This window comes from Erinaceus europaeus, chromosome 10 (genome assembly GCF_950295315.1).
Source record: "Erinaceus europaeus chromosome 10, mEriEur2.1, whole genome shotgun sequence".
Taxonomy (NCBI): Eukaryota; Metazoa; Chordata; class Mammalia; order Eulipotyphla; family Erinaceidae; genus Erinaceus; species Erinaceus europaeus.
In genome coordinates, this window is record NC_080171.1 from 78,237,363 (window position 1) to 78,252,262 (window position 14,900).

At 52.8% G+C, this 14,900-nt stretch overlaps 1 protein-coding gene across 2 annotated transcripts; it reads left to right on the forward strand.

The window, feature by feature from the left end:
• The first annotated feature begins 322 nt into the window (after positions 1-322).
• On the forward strand, positions 323-14,822 carry SCNN1D (sodium channel epithelial 1 subunit delta). Of its 2 annotated transcripts, XM_060199846.1 has the most exons (15): positions 323-462; positions 757-919; positions 9,559-9,712; positions 10,737-11,077; positions 11,631-11,841; positions 11,925-12,106; positions 12,220-12,311; positions 12,392-12,555; positions 12,680-12,778; positions 12,899-13,016; positions 13,098-13,173; positions 13,536-13,596; positions 13,736-13,791; positions 13,907-13,982; positions 14,080-14,822. In XM_060199846.1, the coding sequence occupies exons 3-15, from the start codon at positions 9,677-9,679 to the stop codon at positions 14,344-14,346; spliced, it is 1,779 nt and encodes a 592-aa protein (XP_060055829.1). In that variant the 5' UTR covers positions 323-462; positions 757-919; positions 9,559-9,676; the 3' UTR covers positions 14,347-14,822. The 2 variants fall into 2 exon arrangements, with proteins under 2 accessions (XP_060055829.1, XP_060055830.1); XM_060199847.1 differs by lacking the exon at positions 12,680-12,778.
• Positions 14,823-14,900: the final 78 nt, after the last annotated feature.

A 14,900-nucleotide genomic window follows, 5' to 3' on the forward strand; every position in this document is an offset into this window, starting at 1 on the left:
CCCTGAACCGCGGGATCGCCGGCCAACCTCATTGGCTCCGGCACCCGCCCGGCGACGGTGTGATGGCCAGGCCGCACCGCTCCAGGCACTCCATGGTGCCCTCCAGACCTCGGCTAGGCGGCGTAGACCCAGAGTTCACAGGACCCGGCTTTCTCATTCGCCACGTTCTAGGACAGTCGTCTGGCCCGGGTTCCTGTGCCCACCTGACACTCATTGCTGGCCGTCTCCAGGGCCTTAGAGATTGCTGGGGTTTGGGGGCGTGTTGGTGCTGTGTGCCCACACTGCCCAGCCCTGCCCCTGGGACAGCCGCGCTCGTAAAAATAGCTCCGCTGTTTCCGCAGCGAATTCTCCACCCGTCCCATGAATGGGGTCATTATCTATCGCGGACACCGCGGGAGCTCGGCCCACCGCTCCCACGGTTCCCTCCCTGAGTCTGGGGGAGGAGCACCAAGCTGCCACTAGGTGAGGTGGGGCCATGGGACTGCAGGAAGGGGCTCCTCCACCCAGCACCTGGACTAGGGGCCTGGAGGGACCGTCCCCACCTCACTACTAGTGGACGACTGGGAGGGGGGTGCCTGCAGGAGGGAGGCTCCAGCAGGTGGCACAGGACGGAAATTTTTTAATTAATTAATTAATTGCTTTTAATTAGATACCAGAGCACTACTCAACTCCAGCTTATGTTGTTGGGACCTCAGAGCCTAGGATATGAATGTCATTACGATGTCTCCCTAGCCTTCTTTCTGCCTTTCTTTCCAGAGCACTGCACCGCTCTGACTTACGGTGGTGCTCAGGATTGAACCTGGGACCTCTGGGACCTCGGAGCCTCAGGCATCAGTCTTTCATAATCACTATATTGTCTCTCCTGCCCGATCTTGCCTTTCAAAACGGACTCCCATCAACGGAGCAACTGCCCACACAGGTAAGAAGATGTGGAAAGGCAGGAAGCCGCACTCACCCTGGAGTCCTAGCTGGGGTCTTTCCACTAGGCCACTAGGGAGCGGCCCAAGGGCATCCCACATGTCTTCTCATTCCTTCTGGGGAAGCTGGCCTCCCACCTCCACCTCCCGCCTCCTCTCAGAGGACTGCAGGACTTCTGCCACCCCTACACCAGGCCCAGCTGCATTTAGCCAGTGGAAAGTTCTGTCAAGAAGGCCACACCTGCTACCAGTCACACACCCTACCTCTGTTGTTTATGTGGGCAACGGGCCAGCTTACAAGGTGCTCAAAGGAGGAAGCCCAGCTCATAACCCCCGCTGAGGAAAAAGCTCACCCTTCCCCCCCCAACCCCTTAGTCCCCAATACCTAGATGATCTGGCCTTCTGGTAGTGGTAAGACCCTCCCAAACCACAAAGTTGTCCTTTTGGGACCTGTCCTGGAGGGACTTCTTCCAGAAAGCACTGTGGATGGTTGAGCCTCTGGAAGGTAACATGGTGTTTATTCTCCACTCTCTCCCTCCCCCACTTCCCACCAAGGGCATTGCACTTGAATGATTCTACCACTCTAGGTGCATTTTTTTCCCAGATAGAGACAGAAAGAGGCTGAGAGGAAGAGGAGAGACACCACAGGATGCTCAATGGCTCATGAAGCTTCTCCTTTGCATGGTACTTCCATGTGATCCTTGAGCTTGATAAAGTGTGTGATCCACTGAGTGAGATATCTCCTATTCCCAGTGGCATCTGTTCTTGAGCCCCTTAGACAAGGTTCCTTCCACACACACACCTCCATGTTGTAAGAGCCTCCAGGAGGATGGGAGTCAAGAGAGCACCCCCAGGAGTAAAGAGATAATTCACCAGGTAGGGCATATGCGGGATGGAAAATTCAAGAGAATTCTTTGTGGGAGTCGGGCAGTAGCGCATGTGGCGTGAAGCACAAGGACTGATGTAAGGATCCCGGTTCAAGTCCCTAGCTCCCCACCTGCAGAGGAGTCGCTTCACAGGCAGTGAAGCAGGTCTGCAGGTGTCTATCTTTCTCTCCCTCTCTATCTTCCCTCCTCTCTCCATTTCTCTCTGTCCTATCCAACAATGATGACATCAATAACAACAACAATAATAACTACAACAACAATAAAAAACAAGGGCAACAAAAGGGAAAATAAATAAATAAAATATTTTTTTAAAAAAGAGAGAATTCTTTGCCCACAAGAAACAAAGTTACAGAAAAGGTTAAAGCTTATTAGAACAGACAAGTCAAGAAACAGTCAGTCACCAATGGAGGTTACAGGCAGACAGTAAAGACCAACTGCTGGGACCAGGCAAAGCATACACATTACCATGAGTAAGGATCTGGGTTCAAGCTCCTGGTTCCCATCTGCAGAGGGAAAACTTCACAAATGGTGAAGTGGTGCTGTAAGTGTCTCCCTATCTCTATCTCTCTCTATCATCCCCTTCCCTCTTGATTTCTCTCTGTCTCTATCCAATAAATAAATAAATGTATTAAAAGAAAGAAAAAAAGATCTTTACATGTTATACATCAGACAAGAGTTTAATAACCAACATATATAAAGAGCTTGCCAGACTCAACAACAAGACAACAAATAACCCCATCCAAAAATGGGAGGAGGACTTGGACAGAATATTCACCACAGAAGAGATCCAAAAGGCTGAGAAACACAGGAAAAAATGCTCCAAGTCTCTGATTGTCAGAGAAATGCAAATAAAGACAACAATGAGGTATCACTTCACTCCTGTGAGAATGTCATACATCAGAAAAGGTAATAGCAGCAAATGCTGGAGAAGTTGTGGAGTCAAAGGAACCCTCCTGCACTGCTGGTGGGAATGTCAATTGGTCCAGCCTCTGTGGAGAACAGTTTGGAGAACTCTCAGAAGGCTAGAAATGGACCTACCCTATGACCCTGCAATTCCTCTCCTGGGGATATATCCTAAGGAACCCAACACATCCATCCAAAAAGATCTGTGTACACATATGTTCTTGGCAGCACAATTTGTAATAGCCAAAACCTGGAAGCAACCCAGGTATCCAACAACAGATGAGTGGCTGAGCAAGTTGTGGCATATATACACAATGGAATACTACTCAGCTGTAAAAAAATGGTGACTTCACCGTTTTCAGCCGATCTTGGATGGACCTTGAAAAAATCATGTTGAGTGAAATAAGTCAGAAACAGAAGGATGAATATGGGATGATCTTACTCTCAGGCCGAAGTTGAAAAACAAGATCAGAAAAGAAAACAAAAGTAGAACCTGAAATGGAATTGGCGTATTGCACCCAAGTAAAAGACTCTGGGGTGGGTGGGTGGGGAGAATACAGGTCCATGAAGGATGATAAATGACATAGTGGGGGTTGTATTGTTAAATGGGAAACTGGGGAATGTTATGCACGTACAAACTATTGTATTTACTGTTGAATGTAAAACATTAATTCCCCAATAAAGAAATAAATTATAAATAAATAAATAAATATAAATAAAATGCAAAGGCACTACTAAGCATACCAAGGTCTTAAAACCGGGTCCTTGTGCACAGTAATGTGTGTTCAACCAGGTGCACCACCACCCAGACCCTTTTTTTTTTTTTTTTGCCTCCAGGGTTATCATTGGGACTCAGTGCTGGCACTACAAATCCTATGCTCCTGATGGCCATTTCTTCCTTTTTTCTTTCCCATTTTATTCAATAAGGCAAAAAGAAATTAAGAGAGGAGGGTAGGTAGATAATATAATGGTTATACAAAGAGACTCTCATGCCTGAGGCTCCAAAGTCCCAGGTTCAATCCCCCACACCACCATAAACCACAGCTGATCAGTGCTTTGGTTAAAAGAAAAGAAAAAAAAAAAGAGAAAAGAAAAGGGGGGCCAGGCGGTAGGCAGTGGGTTAAGTGCACATGGTGTGAAGTGCAAGGACCAGCATGAGGATCCAAGTTCGAGCCTCCAGCTCCCCACCTGCATGGGGGGTCACCTCACAGGCAGTGAAGCAGGTCTGCATGTGTCTATCTTTCTCTCCCCCTCTATCTCCCTTCCTCTCTCGATTTTTGTCTGTCCTATCCAATAATAACAACAACAACAAGGGCAACAAAAACGGGGAAAAAATGGCCTCCAGGAACAGTGGATTCATGGTGCAGGCAACCAAGCCCTAGCGATAACCCTGGAGGCAAAAGAAAAGAAATGAAGGGAGTCAGGCGGTGGTAGCACAGCGGGTTAAGTGCATGTGGCCCGAAGCACAAGGACAGCATAAAGATCCTGGTTTGAGCCCTCGGCTCCCCACCTGCAGGGGTGTCACTTCACAGGCAGTGAAGCAGGTCTGCAGGTGTTTATATCTTTCTCTTCCCCTCTCTGTCTTCCCCTCCTCTCTCCATTTCTCTCTGTCCTATCCAACAATGACGACATCAATAATAACAACAACAATAACTACAACAATAAAACAACAAGGGCAGCAAAAGGGAATAAATAAATGTTGGTCATTATGCCAGGTCCCCTTGCATTGCTTAATGCTGTGGTCTATTTACATAATCATTGTTTTGCCTGAGACCCGCCCTGCCTGCAGGGTATTGGTTTAATCCCCACTGGTTAGGTGGAAGCTTGCTACCTTCAAGCTCTTTTCTTCTCTCCACCCCCTCTCCTACCCATTTCTTTTTTATTATCTTTATTTATTTATTGGCTAGAGACAGCCAGAAACTGAGAGGAGGGAAGCTAGAGAGGGAGAGAGACAGAAAGACACCTGCAGAACCGCTTCACCACTCGCAAAGCTTTCCCCCTGCAGGTGGGGACTGGGGGCTTGAACCCGGGTCCTTGTGCACTGTAGCATGTGCACTCAACCAGGTGCGCCACCACCCGGCCCCCCATTTCCTTTTCCGACCTGCCACTTCCATTTCAGAAGATATAAATGTGTTTTCTCTGATCAATAAAGGCATTGCGTTGGTGTCCCTGCTCAGCCACGAGTTCCTGGTTCCTCTCCCTCTTCACTCAGGTAAGCAGCAGCCCAGGTTGGCTCCAGTCGATTTCTCTCCCCCGCAACGCAACCCGACAAATAAATAAATATTTTAAAAAATAAAAGAAAGAAAAGCTGAGAGGGGAGGAAGAGAGAAAGAAAGATTGACACCCGCTTCACTGCTTGTAAAGCATCACCCCACAGGTGGGGAGCAGGGACTCAAACCTGGATCCTTGAGCAGGTTCTTGCGCATAGTACTATGCATACTTAACCAGGTGTGCCTGGCCCCAAAGATCATTGTTTATACCCTTTGTAAGCAGAGGCAGAAGTTTTCTTTTCCCACTAACTAGCTTACTACCTGGAGTCAGAGCAGGAACCTTCTCTATAATGGACATTCAGTGGCTGGCCCCCATCTTGTCACTTGTTAATAGACCCTTTTATTTAATTACTGGGTGTGTGTTGGGGTTCCTCAGGGGGAACAAGCCAGCCCGGCTCCCACTTCTATGTCTGGCCTGTTGGCCACCAGGAGACAGACAGAGAGCGGGGTACCTAGGGCTAGCAGAGGCAGGGGAGAGCTCGCTACGGGGTCCTCCAGCATACCGTGGCAGTGGATGATACACAAACCTCCTTAGGGTACCGTGGAGGGGAACAGAACCTTTAATTGACTCAGTTACAAGTTTATAAAGGGGTAGCTGAGCAGGGGAAGTGGCCAAGCTGGCCAATGACACCAATATCTCCTTATAAGGGAAAAGAGAGCAAGGCAATGAGAAGGTATGGATGGTGATGCAGGAATGGGGAAATAGAAATATAAGGAAGGTGAAGCCCACCAGAAGGGGGGAGGGGTAAGGTAATGCAGCAAGGCTGACAGGAAGGTTGGAATTCCCCCATGTAATGTGGCCACATCTCACTCGACCACAAGGCTGGCATGCCAAGTGGAGTCTGATAGATGAGTTTCCGGGGGGGTCAACCATCCATGCTCAAACACACATTAGACCCACAGGTGTGGAGACAGAATTGTATTTGTGTCTTACTAGCTTTCTCTATTGACACTTTTTAAAAATATTTATTTATTATTTTCCCTTTTGTTGCCCTTGTTGTTTTTCATTGTTGTTGTAGTTATTATTGTTGTTTATTGACACTTTTTTAAAAATACTATTTTATTTGTTGGATAGAGAAAGGGATAAATTGAGAGGAAAGAGGGCAATAGAGAGGGAAAGAGGCAGAGACACAGACCTGCTTAACCACCTGTGAAGCCTCCTCCCTGCAGATGGGGATCAGGAACTACTGTTCTTGCATATTATAAAGTATGCAATCGACCAGGTGCACCACCACCCACCCAGCCCCTCTACTGATACTCTTTTATTTATCTTTTAAAAAAAAATTCCTGGGAGTCGGGCTGTAGCGCAGCGGGTTAAGCGCAGGTGGCGCAAAGCACAAGGACCAGCATAAGGATCCCGGTTCGAACCCCGGCTCCCCACCTGCAGGGGAGTCGCTTCACAGGCGGTGAAGCAGGTCTGCAGGTGTCTATCTTTTTCTCCTCCTCTCTGTCTTCCCCTCCTCTCTCCATTTCTCTCTGTCCTATCCAACAACGATGACAACAATAGTAACTACAACAATAAAACAACAAGGGCAACAAAAGGGAATAAAGAAATAAATAAAATAAAATATTTAAAAATAAAATAAAGAATATTTTTAAAAATTCCTTATTTTATTACAATTTTTACCTTAAAGTCCTTTTTTTATTTAATTTTTTTTTTAATTTTTTAAATATTTTCCCTTTTGTTGCCCTTGTTTTTTATTGTTGTTGTTATTGCTATCATCGTTGTTGGATAGGACAGAGAGAAATGGAGAGAGGAAGGGAAGACAGAGAGGGGGAGAAAAAGATATAGACACCTGCAGACCTGCTTCACTGCCTGTGAAGTGAAAGTGACACCCCTGGAGGTGGGGAACCGGGGCCTCAAACTGGGATCCTTATGCGGTCCTTGTGCTTTGCACCACGTGCACTTAACCCACTGCACTACCACTTGACTCCCTTTTTATTTAATTTTTATCAGAGAGAAAGAGAGAGCCAGAGCACTGCTCAGCTCTGGCTTATGGTGATGCAGGGGATTGAACCTGGGACCTCACAACCTCAGTCATGAAAGTCTTTTGCATAATCATGTTGTCTTCCCAGCCCTGTATTAACACTCCTTTTTTTTTTTTGCCTCCAGGGTTATTGCTGGGGGCTCGAACACAAATCCACTGCTCCTGGAGGCTATTTTTTTCCTTTTTGTTGCCCTTTTTTTTTTTTATTGTGGTGGTAGTTATTATTGTTGTGATTGCTGTCATTGTTGTTGGATAGGACAGAGAGAAATCAAGAGAGGAGGGGAAGACAGAGAGGGGGAGAGAAAGATAGGCACCTGTAGACCTGCTTCACTGCTTATGAAGCGACTCCCCTGCAGGTGGGCTCAAACCAGGATCCTTATGCAGGTCCTTGCACTTCCCACCATGTGACCTTAACCTACTACACCACCACCCAACCCCCTCTACTGACACTTTTAATCAGGGTGGCTGCTCATGTCTTAAGCCAACCTCCAGAGGCCTGTTGGTCTATTTACATAATCACTGTTTTGTCTGAGAGCCGCCCTGTCTGCAGGGCACTGGTTTAATCCCCACTGGTTCGCACTCTCTTTTCACTCCGCCCCCTCTCCTAGTCACACCCTGTTTTTCCACCCTACCACTTCCTTCCTGGAAGTTATAAATGCAGATTCTTTTCTCAATAAACATTGCACTGCTTCCCACTCAGCCATGAGTCCCTGGTCATCTCTCTCCCGCCCGTGAAGCTAGCCCGGCATCTGGCGCCCGAACAAGGGCCGGCAGAGACTGAGGCCTTTCTCTAGTTCAACTTTTGGAATTGTTTTATGTCATCAGCCTGGCAGAAAGCCATACTCATACATTTATGCCACACCAGTGTCTATCCCTCTCTCTCTGTCCCCGTGTGTTTCCAGATGAATGAAAAGCTGAGCAGTGAAAATGTGCACATGTGAGGCCCTGCCTCCACTGGGGAGGGGGTAACCCCCAACCCAACTACTTGGACTTCTCAAATGCAGCCCTGAGGCCCCCATGGGGATGGGGACTACTAAGTAGGTCCACTAGTGGACACACTAAGCCTAGGGATGAGTCACACCAGGCTGGTGGCTCACCCCCAGTGCCCCTTGGGGGTGGTGCTCAGTCTGCGATAGCCATCTTCAGGGACATGGCAGAGTATATAGGCCACCTCCAACTCCCTTCTCCTGAAGTCTTACGACATGTGGCTGTAGAGTGAAGCTGTCCACCCACAGAGCCCTGGGAGCTGGGGCTGCTGGTGTCATGGTGTCATGCTGGTGTCATGGCTGCTTGGAACCAGGCAACCAGGAAGGAAGAGGGGTGTGCCAGAGGGTTCCTGCCATCCTCCTTTGGCCAGTCACTGACTGATGCCCTCAAGTATCCTGCTACCACATTTCATCCTGGGTTGACCAGACCCTCTAAGCAGGCTCTCCAACCCTGGCCCTTTTGCAACCTACTGATACCAGCCCTGAGGCTCTCAGACAGTACAAGTACACCATCACTTGGCAGCCTGCCTCCAGAGGCAGATGCCACAAAGTGGGGGTGGTGGTAGAGGGCAAAAGATACCCTAAGGCTATGCTGAGCCTGAGGGCTGTGTCACTAGCCAGGGATGTTTCTGGGCCCTCAAGTGAGCCTGCAGCAGGAAGAGGCACCACAGTCCCCTGTGTTGGAGGAAATATGCTCAGAGAGGTTGAGTAAGTCAGGCCAGGTCACACAGCTGGTGAGTGAGAAAGCCAAGCCTGGTATTGTGCCTGGGAGAATCCAGCACCAGGACTGGCCAGAGCATGACAGCTAGCCTCTCTGACATGTGGTATCCGTCAGCATCCTTCCAGATTGAGGCTGATGACCTCACCCCTGGCTGAGGCCCCACCTGCTGGGTTAGTGCGGGTGGGAGCTCTTCACATCCTGGCCAGGCTCTCAACAGTCTCAACGGGGACTGGGTGGGGTTGTCAGGAACCCAGAAGTCCCCCCCCAAACCCTGAGCCAGGGTGAGGGTCTGGTCATTTGGGGTAGTTTCTCTAAGGATATTTTGGGTATCCTCAGTAACACCAGAAACTGTCATCAAGGGGTGGCATGGGGGAGGGTCCTAAGCATGCAGCATATGCCAGCAAGGACTTGAGCCTGAGATGGTGGGATTAAACCCTGAGCATGTTGTGTATGTACTGAAGGCTCTCATGCCATTGTGTGGTGCCAATGTGTGATGTGTGGCTCTAGCATGCAGCACAATGGTGGCTCACAGAACACCAAGTGCTGTCCTCACACCCAGACCCCAGGAAATTGCCACAGTGAGTGGCTCTCCCAGTAACTGGCTGATCTTGGGGGATACCATGGTCTTAGGGTTCCGGAGTAAAAGCCCTTGTTCAGTGTCATTTAGTCACAGAACCTGGGCAGGAGGGGAGCTGGGGATAGCAGCACATATTGCCAGAGGCCATCAGATTGGGGGTTCAGATAGTGGCCAGAGGGGGAACAGGATGGAAGGTCAGAAGTGAAGGGGCATGGCCCAGCACCATCCTCACCCTTTCCCCCAGTCAGGCTCCTAGGTACTACTTTTGGGCTTCCAGGCAGGTGAAGTCTTCCTCTTCCTGGTCCACAGCAGGTGTGGCAGCAGGGCCAGCCATTCCTCCCCTCCCACGCCCAACTACTGCTATAAACAGAAGCTGCCACTGGGCTGGGCCACATCCTGCCTTATCACCTGCTGGAGCCACGGCCGCATGGAGGTAGCTGTGCAGGGGACCTGCAGCCCCAAGGTATGAAGGGACCTAACCTGGGCTCCCTTCCACTGTCTGGGCAGCTGGGGTCTCTGGCCTGTATGGAGGGGCTGAGCCCCAGTGCTAGGTGCACAGTGGGTAGCAAGAGTCTCCTGAGTGAGAGAGAGAGAGAGAGAGTGAGAGAGAGAGAGAGAGAGAGAGAGAGAGAGAGAGAGAGAGGGAGGGAGAGAGAGAGAGGGAGAGAGGGTGAGTCAGAGTCCATGTGTGTCTGTGTGTCCCACCTGGAGTCTGGTGGGGAGGCAAGGTCAGTGTGGACCAGTTGCCTGGAACAGGTGCCCATCTGGATGGCGTCTAGAGCTTGCTCCACCCTGAAGAGAGATAGCATTGAGGCCATGGAGACTGTCTCTGGTGCCCCTCATTCAGCCCTGGGGGAACCTCAGCAGGAGGGGGGCTGACTGCCACCAGGAAACTGCTCCCCAAAGCACCTGTATTCCCAGGACCCCCTTCCTACCAGGATCAGACACCACCATCTGCCTTGAGGCCTGTGGGAGCCCACAGACCCTCCCCACCAGGCTGCACAAGGTGGTTGGCTTGCCAGGCCATGCATGTGTGCAGAGCTGCCTACCAGGGTGATGGGTGAAAGGGGCCCCTGATTCAGACAGATATGGGGACAGGGGCGCTGGGTGTGACTCAGGGCATATCCACAATGGGCAGGCCAGCCTGGTCCCCTGTGCTGACAGTTTCTGTGTGCCAGGCCCCCCTCCCTCTGGGCCAAGAATGCTGGATCCTGGGAAGCTGAGCAGATTACAGCTCCTCTTCCCTGACCCTGGGCCCCCTGCCTGCTGTCCTGAAGCCCAAAGTCCCCTAAGAGGGAGGGCAGCCCAGGCTCACCAGCCTCGACAGAACTCTGGCCTCCCCCTTACCTACACAGTCAAGACAGCCTGGCAGCATTGTCCTAGTCACACTGGCCGCTGGGGGTCCGCAGAGGCCAGTGGGGGGAGGAATCAGGCTTCCAGCCTCCTAGACTCCCAACCCTCCCACTGAGGCTGGCTTCCCCATGCAGGAAGCAGGCCTGGGACTGGGGGCTGGACCACCCCCACTGGAGGAGGAGGAGCAGCACTCAGAGGGGCTGGTGGAGCTGCATGCGTCCTTCCAGGAGCTATTCACCTTCTTCTGCACCAACACCACCATGCACGGTGCCATCCGCCTGGTCTGTTCCCGCCGTAACCGCCTTAAGACGACCTGCTGGGTACTGCTATTCCTGGGTGCCCTGGGGACCCTCTACTGGCAGTTCGGGGTGCTGTTCCAGCAGTACTGGCGCTACCCAGTCATCATGACCATGGCCCTGCGCTCCCAACCTAGGCGCTCCCCCTCTGTCACGCTGTGTGACATGAACCCACAACGGTGAGGGGCTAGGGAGGGCTGAGAATGGGGAGGAGCAGCCAGAAGGCCCCCACTCTTTGTATTTAATGCATAGTGGACTGGTACCTTATTAGGGAAAGACAGGGAGAAAGACACACAGAAACACACACACACAGAGAGAGAGAGAGAGAGAGAGAGAGAACCAGAGCACCACTCTGACATGCAATGCTGGAAGCTCATGACCTCAAGCCCTAGTCATAGCACCTCTTCCTGGTCTGGAGAGTCCCCACACTTCACTTCTGTCAGTGTGATCACTGCCACCTGGAACAGCACCTAGGAGAGAAAGAGAGGGACAGTGGGAGAGATAGCCCCCAGGGGAACCCCTGCACTTGTGTGTCCCCCCAGGTGGTCAGGGAGATGGGTTCACAATGTGGTGGGGTTGCCGTGGGGGGGAAGGGATGGCCTCATTCTGCACCAGTTCCCAATTCACATCACCCTTCTAGAAGTCGCAAGGAGGGGAGGATTGCTATAACTGGTATGGGGGCCTAAGGGCAGGGACTGTGATTCAAAGTGGGGGACCTATCCACACTCCCAGGCCTGCCCCAGTCCACCACCACCTGCAGGCCCTGGACGAGTTTGCCCAGGAAAACATCAGGTCCCTGTATACAGCCAGTGTCAGCGTCAGCCAAGGCGTGGCTGCTCCCTCTTGCCTCCCTGGCCTTGAGCCTGGAGTTCCAGTGGACCGCAGGATCCGCCTGCTCAGGCTCAGCCACCTGGGCGCCCCCAACAGAGTGGGGTTCAGACTGGTAAGTGGCCCCAGCCCAGTGGTACTTCCCCAACCCCTACTATTGGGTGGGGCTGTGTGAACTCTGATATACCCACCTCCCAGTGCAATAGCACTGGAGGCGACTGCTTCTACAGGGCCTCTGCTTCAGGCTGGACAGCTGCCCGAGAGTGGTACCGTCTGCACTACCTGAGCGTGCTGGCTCAGCTGCCCCCCACCCAACAGGACCCCCAGAATAGCCGCTTCATTGTCTCCTGCCACTATGACGGCCAGGACTGCCAGGCCGGGTGAGCTGGTGAGCCCCAGGCTATGATAAGTGCCTCAGGTTCCCCATGGGATAAGGCAGGGGTGACCTGTATAGGGTAAGAGCATGCTGGTCTGATCCTGCTCCTGCTTCTAGGCCCTTCCAGGTTAGCCACCATCCCATATATGGCACTTGCTACACCTTCAGTGGGATCCTGAGCACACAGCAGCCCCCAGCAGTTGCCCATGGTAAGTGCCAGCTGGCAGCAAGGGGGTTGGGGGCATACTCTGGGGCATAGATAGCCTGGCTTACAGTCCCACACCTGCAGGGCTCAGCCTGGTCCTCAGGACGGAGCAGCAGAAGCACCTGCCCCTGCTGGCCACCAAGGCTGGCGCTAAAGTCACAGTTCACCAGCAGGACCACTCGCCCTTCCTGGAACACCATGGCTTCAGCGTGCGGCCTGGAACAGAGACCAGCATCAGCATCCGGGAGGTGGGCCACCCCGGGGGCCAGGAAGTGTGTGTGTATGTGGGGTGCCAGGCTCAGTACACCCCTCCCCACCCCACCTTGGGGTCTCAAGGGGGTGCTGCCAATTGACAGCTGCCCTATTCTGTAGGACGAGGTACACCGGTTAGGGAGCCCCTATGGCAGCTGCACCCAAGGGGGCCAGGATGTGGACATGCCCCTGCTCTACAACGCCTCCTACACCATGCAGGTGGGGAGGGATGGAGGCTGGGTGGGAAGAAGGGCAGGAGGTTGAGGCAGGGGGGACATCAGGCATAGGTCCTCCTGGCCCCCAACTCTGCTGTCCCTCCTATCCCTTACTATCCCCCAGGCCTGCCTGGTCTCCTGCTTCCAGCAGCTGATGGTGAACCGCTGCTCCTGTGGCTACTACTTCTACCCACTTCCAGCAGGAGCTGAGTACTGCAGCTACTCCCAGCACCAGGGCTGGGGTGAGTCCCACAGGACCATGGGGGCAGCAGCTCCCTCCATAGCCCTGGTGGCTCCTAACCTGCTCCCCTCCACCTCCCCAGACCACTGCTTCTTCCACCTCTACAGAACCCCAGAGACCCACCACCACTGTGCCCAACACTGCCCCAGGCCCTGCCGGTAAGTGGGGGGCAGTGGGTCAAGGGTCACTATCCTGGGCTCAGGGCAGAGGGATGAAGGCTGTTTCTCTAGGGAGTGTTTCCCCCCTTCTATTTTATTTGATAGGACAGAGAGAAATTGAGAGAGGAGGGGGAGATAGAGAAGGAGAAAGACAGACAGCAGCAGACCTGCTGCTGCTTTATCCATCATGAAGTATCCCCTCTGTAGGCGGGAAGTGCACTGGGTGGGGTGGGACTCAAACCCTGGTCCTTGTGCATGGTAATATGTGCACTTGACAACAAGGGCAACAAAAGGGAAAATAAATAATAATAAAAAATATGTGCACTTGACTGGGTGTGCCACCCCCGGCCACTTATCTCCAGCGAATCTATATACAAGCTCTCTGCTGCTGGGACCTCCAGGTGGCCCTCCTCTAAGTCCTCTGTGAGTACCCTAGGTGGGTGGGACCACCCACGGGTCCCCTAGAGGGAGACCATCCCCAGCCCCATGCTCCTCTCTGCCACCCCGGCCCCGAGGTTTCCAGGGCTGAGGGAGCAGGTGCTAGACAAGCTTCTATGTGCAGAACTGGATCCAGGCTGTTCTGGGGGAGCAGCACCCCAGCCAGGACCCCAAGCCCAGGTGAGCACGCCCTACTCCAGGCCTGACATCTGACCCTCAGCCCTTCCCAGCCTTTCCCCTCGAAAAAGGCTCCCCAGCTCCCCAGCTGCCCACCCTACTCCTGTTCCTACTCCAGGATCGGCTTAGCCAAGGTGAACATCATCTACCAGGAGCTCAACTACCGCATTGTGGATGAGACCCCTGTCTACACAGTAAGCCCACTGGGTGGGCTGGGGTGGGGCCAGCAGCTCCCCGACCCATGGGAAACATCCTGGCCCTCCTCACCCTGCCCCCCCACACTGCCCACAGATACCGCAGCTGCTGTCGGCTATGGGCAACCTGTGGGGTCTGTGGTTTGGTTCCTCTGTACTCTCCGTCGTGGAGCTGCTAGAACTGCTGCTGGATGCCATGGCTCTCGGCCTGCTCCTGGGCTGCCGCCGGCTCCACCAGCTCCAGGATCCCAGCCAGGGACAGCCACAGGGCTGGCCTAACCATGTCAGGGGTGTGCCAGCCTCAACCCTTACCATACTGCCAGGGCTCAGATGGCCTCTCCAGACTCCTGACAACCCAACATAGCCTGCTCTTTGGAGCTGTCACAGTCCAGAGTGAACCTTTCCAGCCCCTGATGAGCCAAACCCAGACACTGTCTGGTGGCCCCCCCAGGCTTGAAGAGGAAGGGTGGGGTACCCAAACCTGCCCCCCCCCATTTCCGGCATGACTATCCAAGTACACATGTGCACAGCACAGGAACCTCTGATGCAGCCTTAGTGTCAGCTTCTGTGTGTCTGCAGGTCTCCCTGTCTGTCCCCACCCAGGCTACATGTGGCAGGGAGAGTCCCCTGGCGCAGGCTAGCACTCAGTGACTTAGAGCAGCTTCATAATTAAGTCAGGTGGCTCCACCTGGTGGCCAAGTGTACATCTCTAAGTGGGCACCCCATACCCCTGGGGCAGAGGGCAGTAGAAACACTGGGGGCCCAGGCCATCCCCATCTGCTCCCACCAGGAACAACTGCTGAGGCAGAAAGGGGTGAAGAGGGCAGGAAATAGACATAAGCCCAGCTGGGGATGTATCCTCTGGGGGATGCTCCCTGCCCCCCCCCCCACACACACACAGCTGGAGAGGGAATTGAC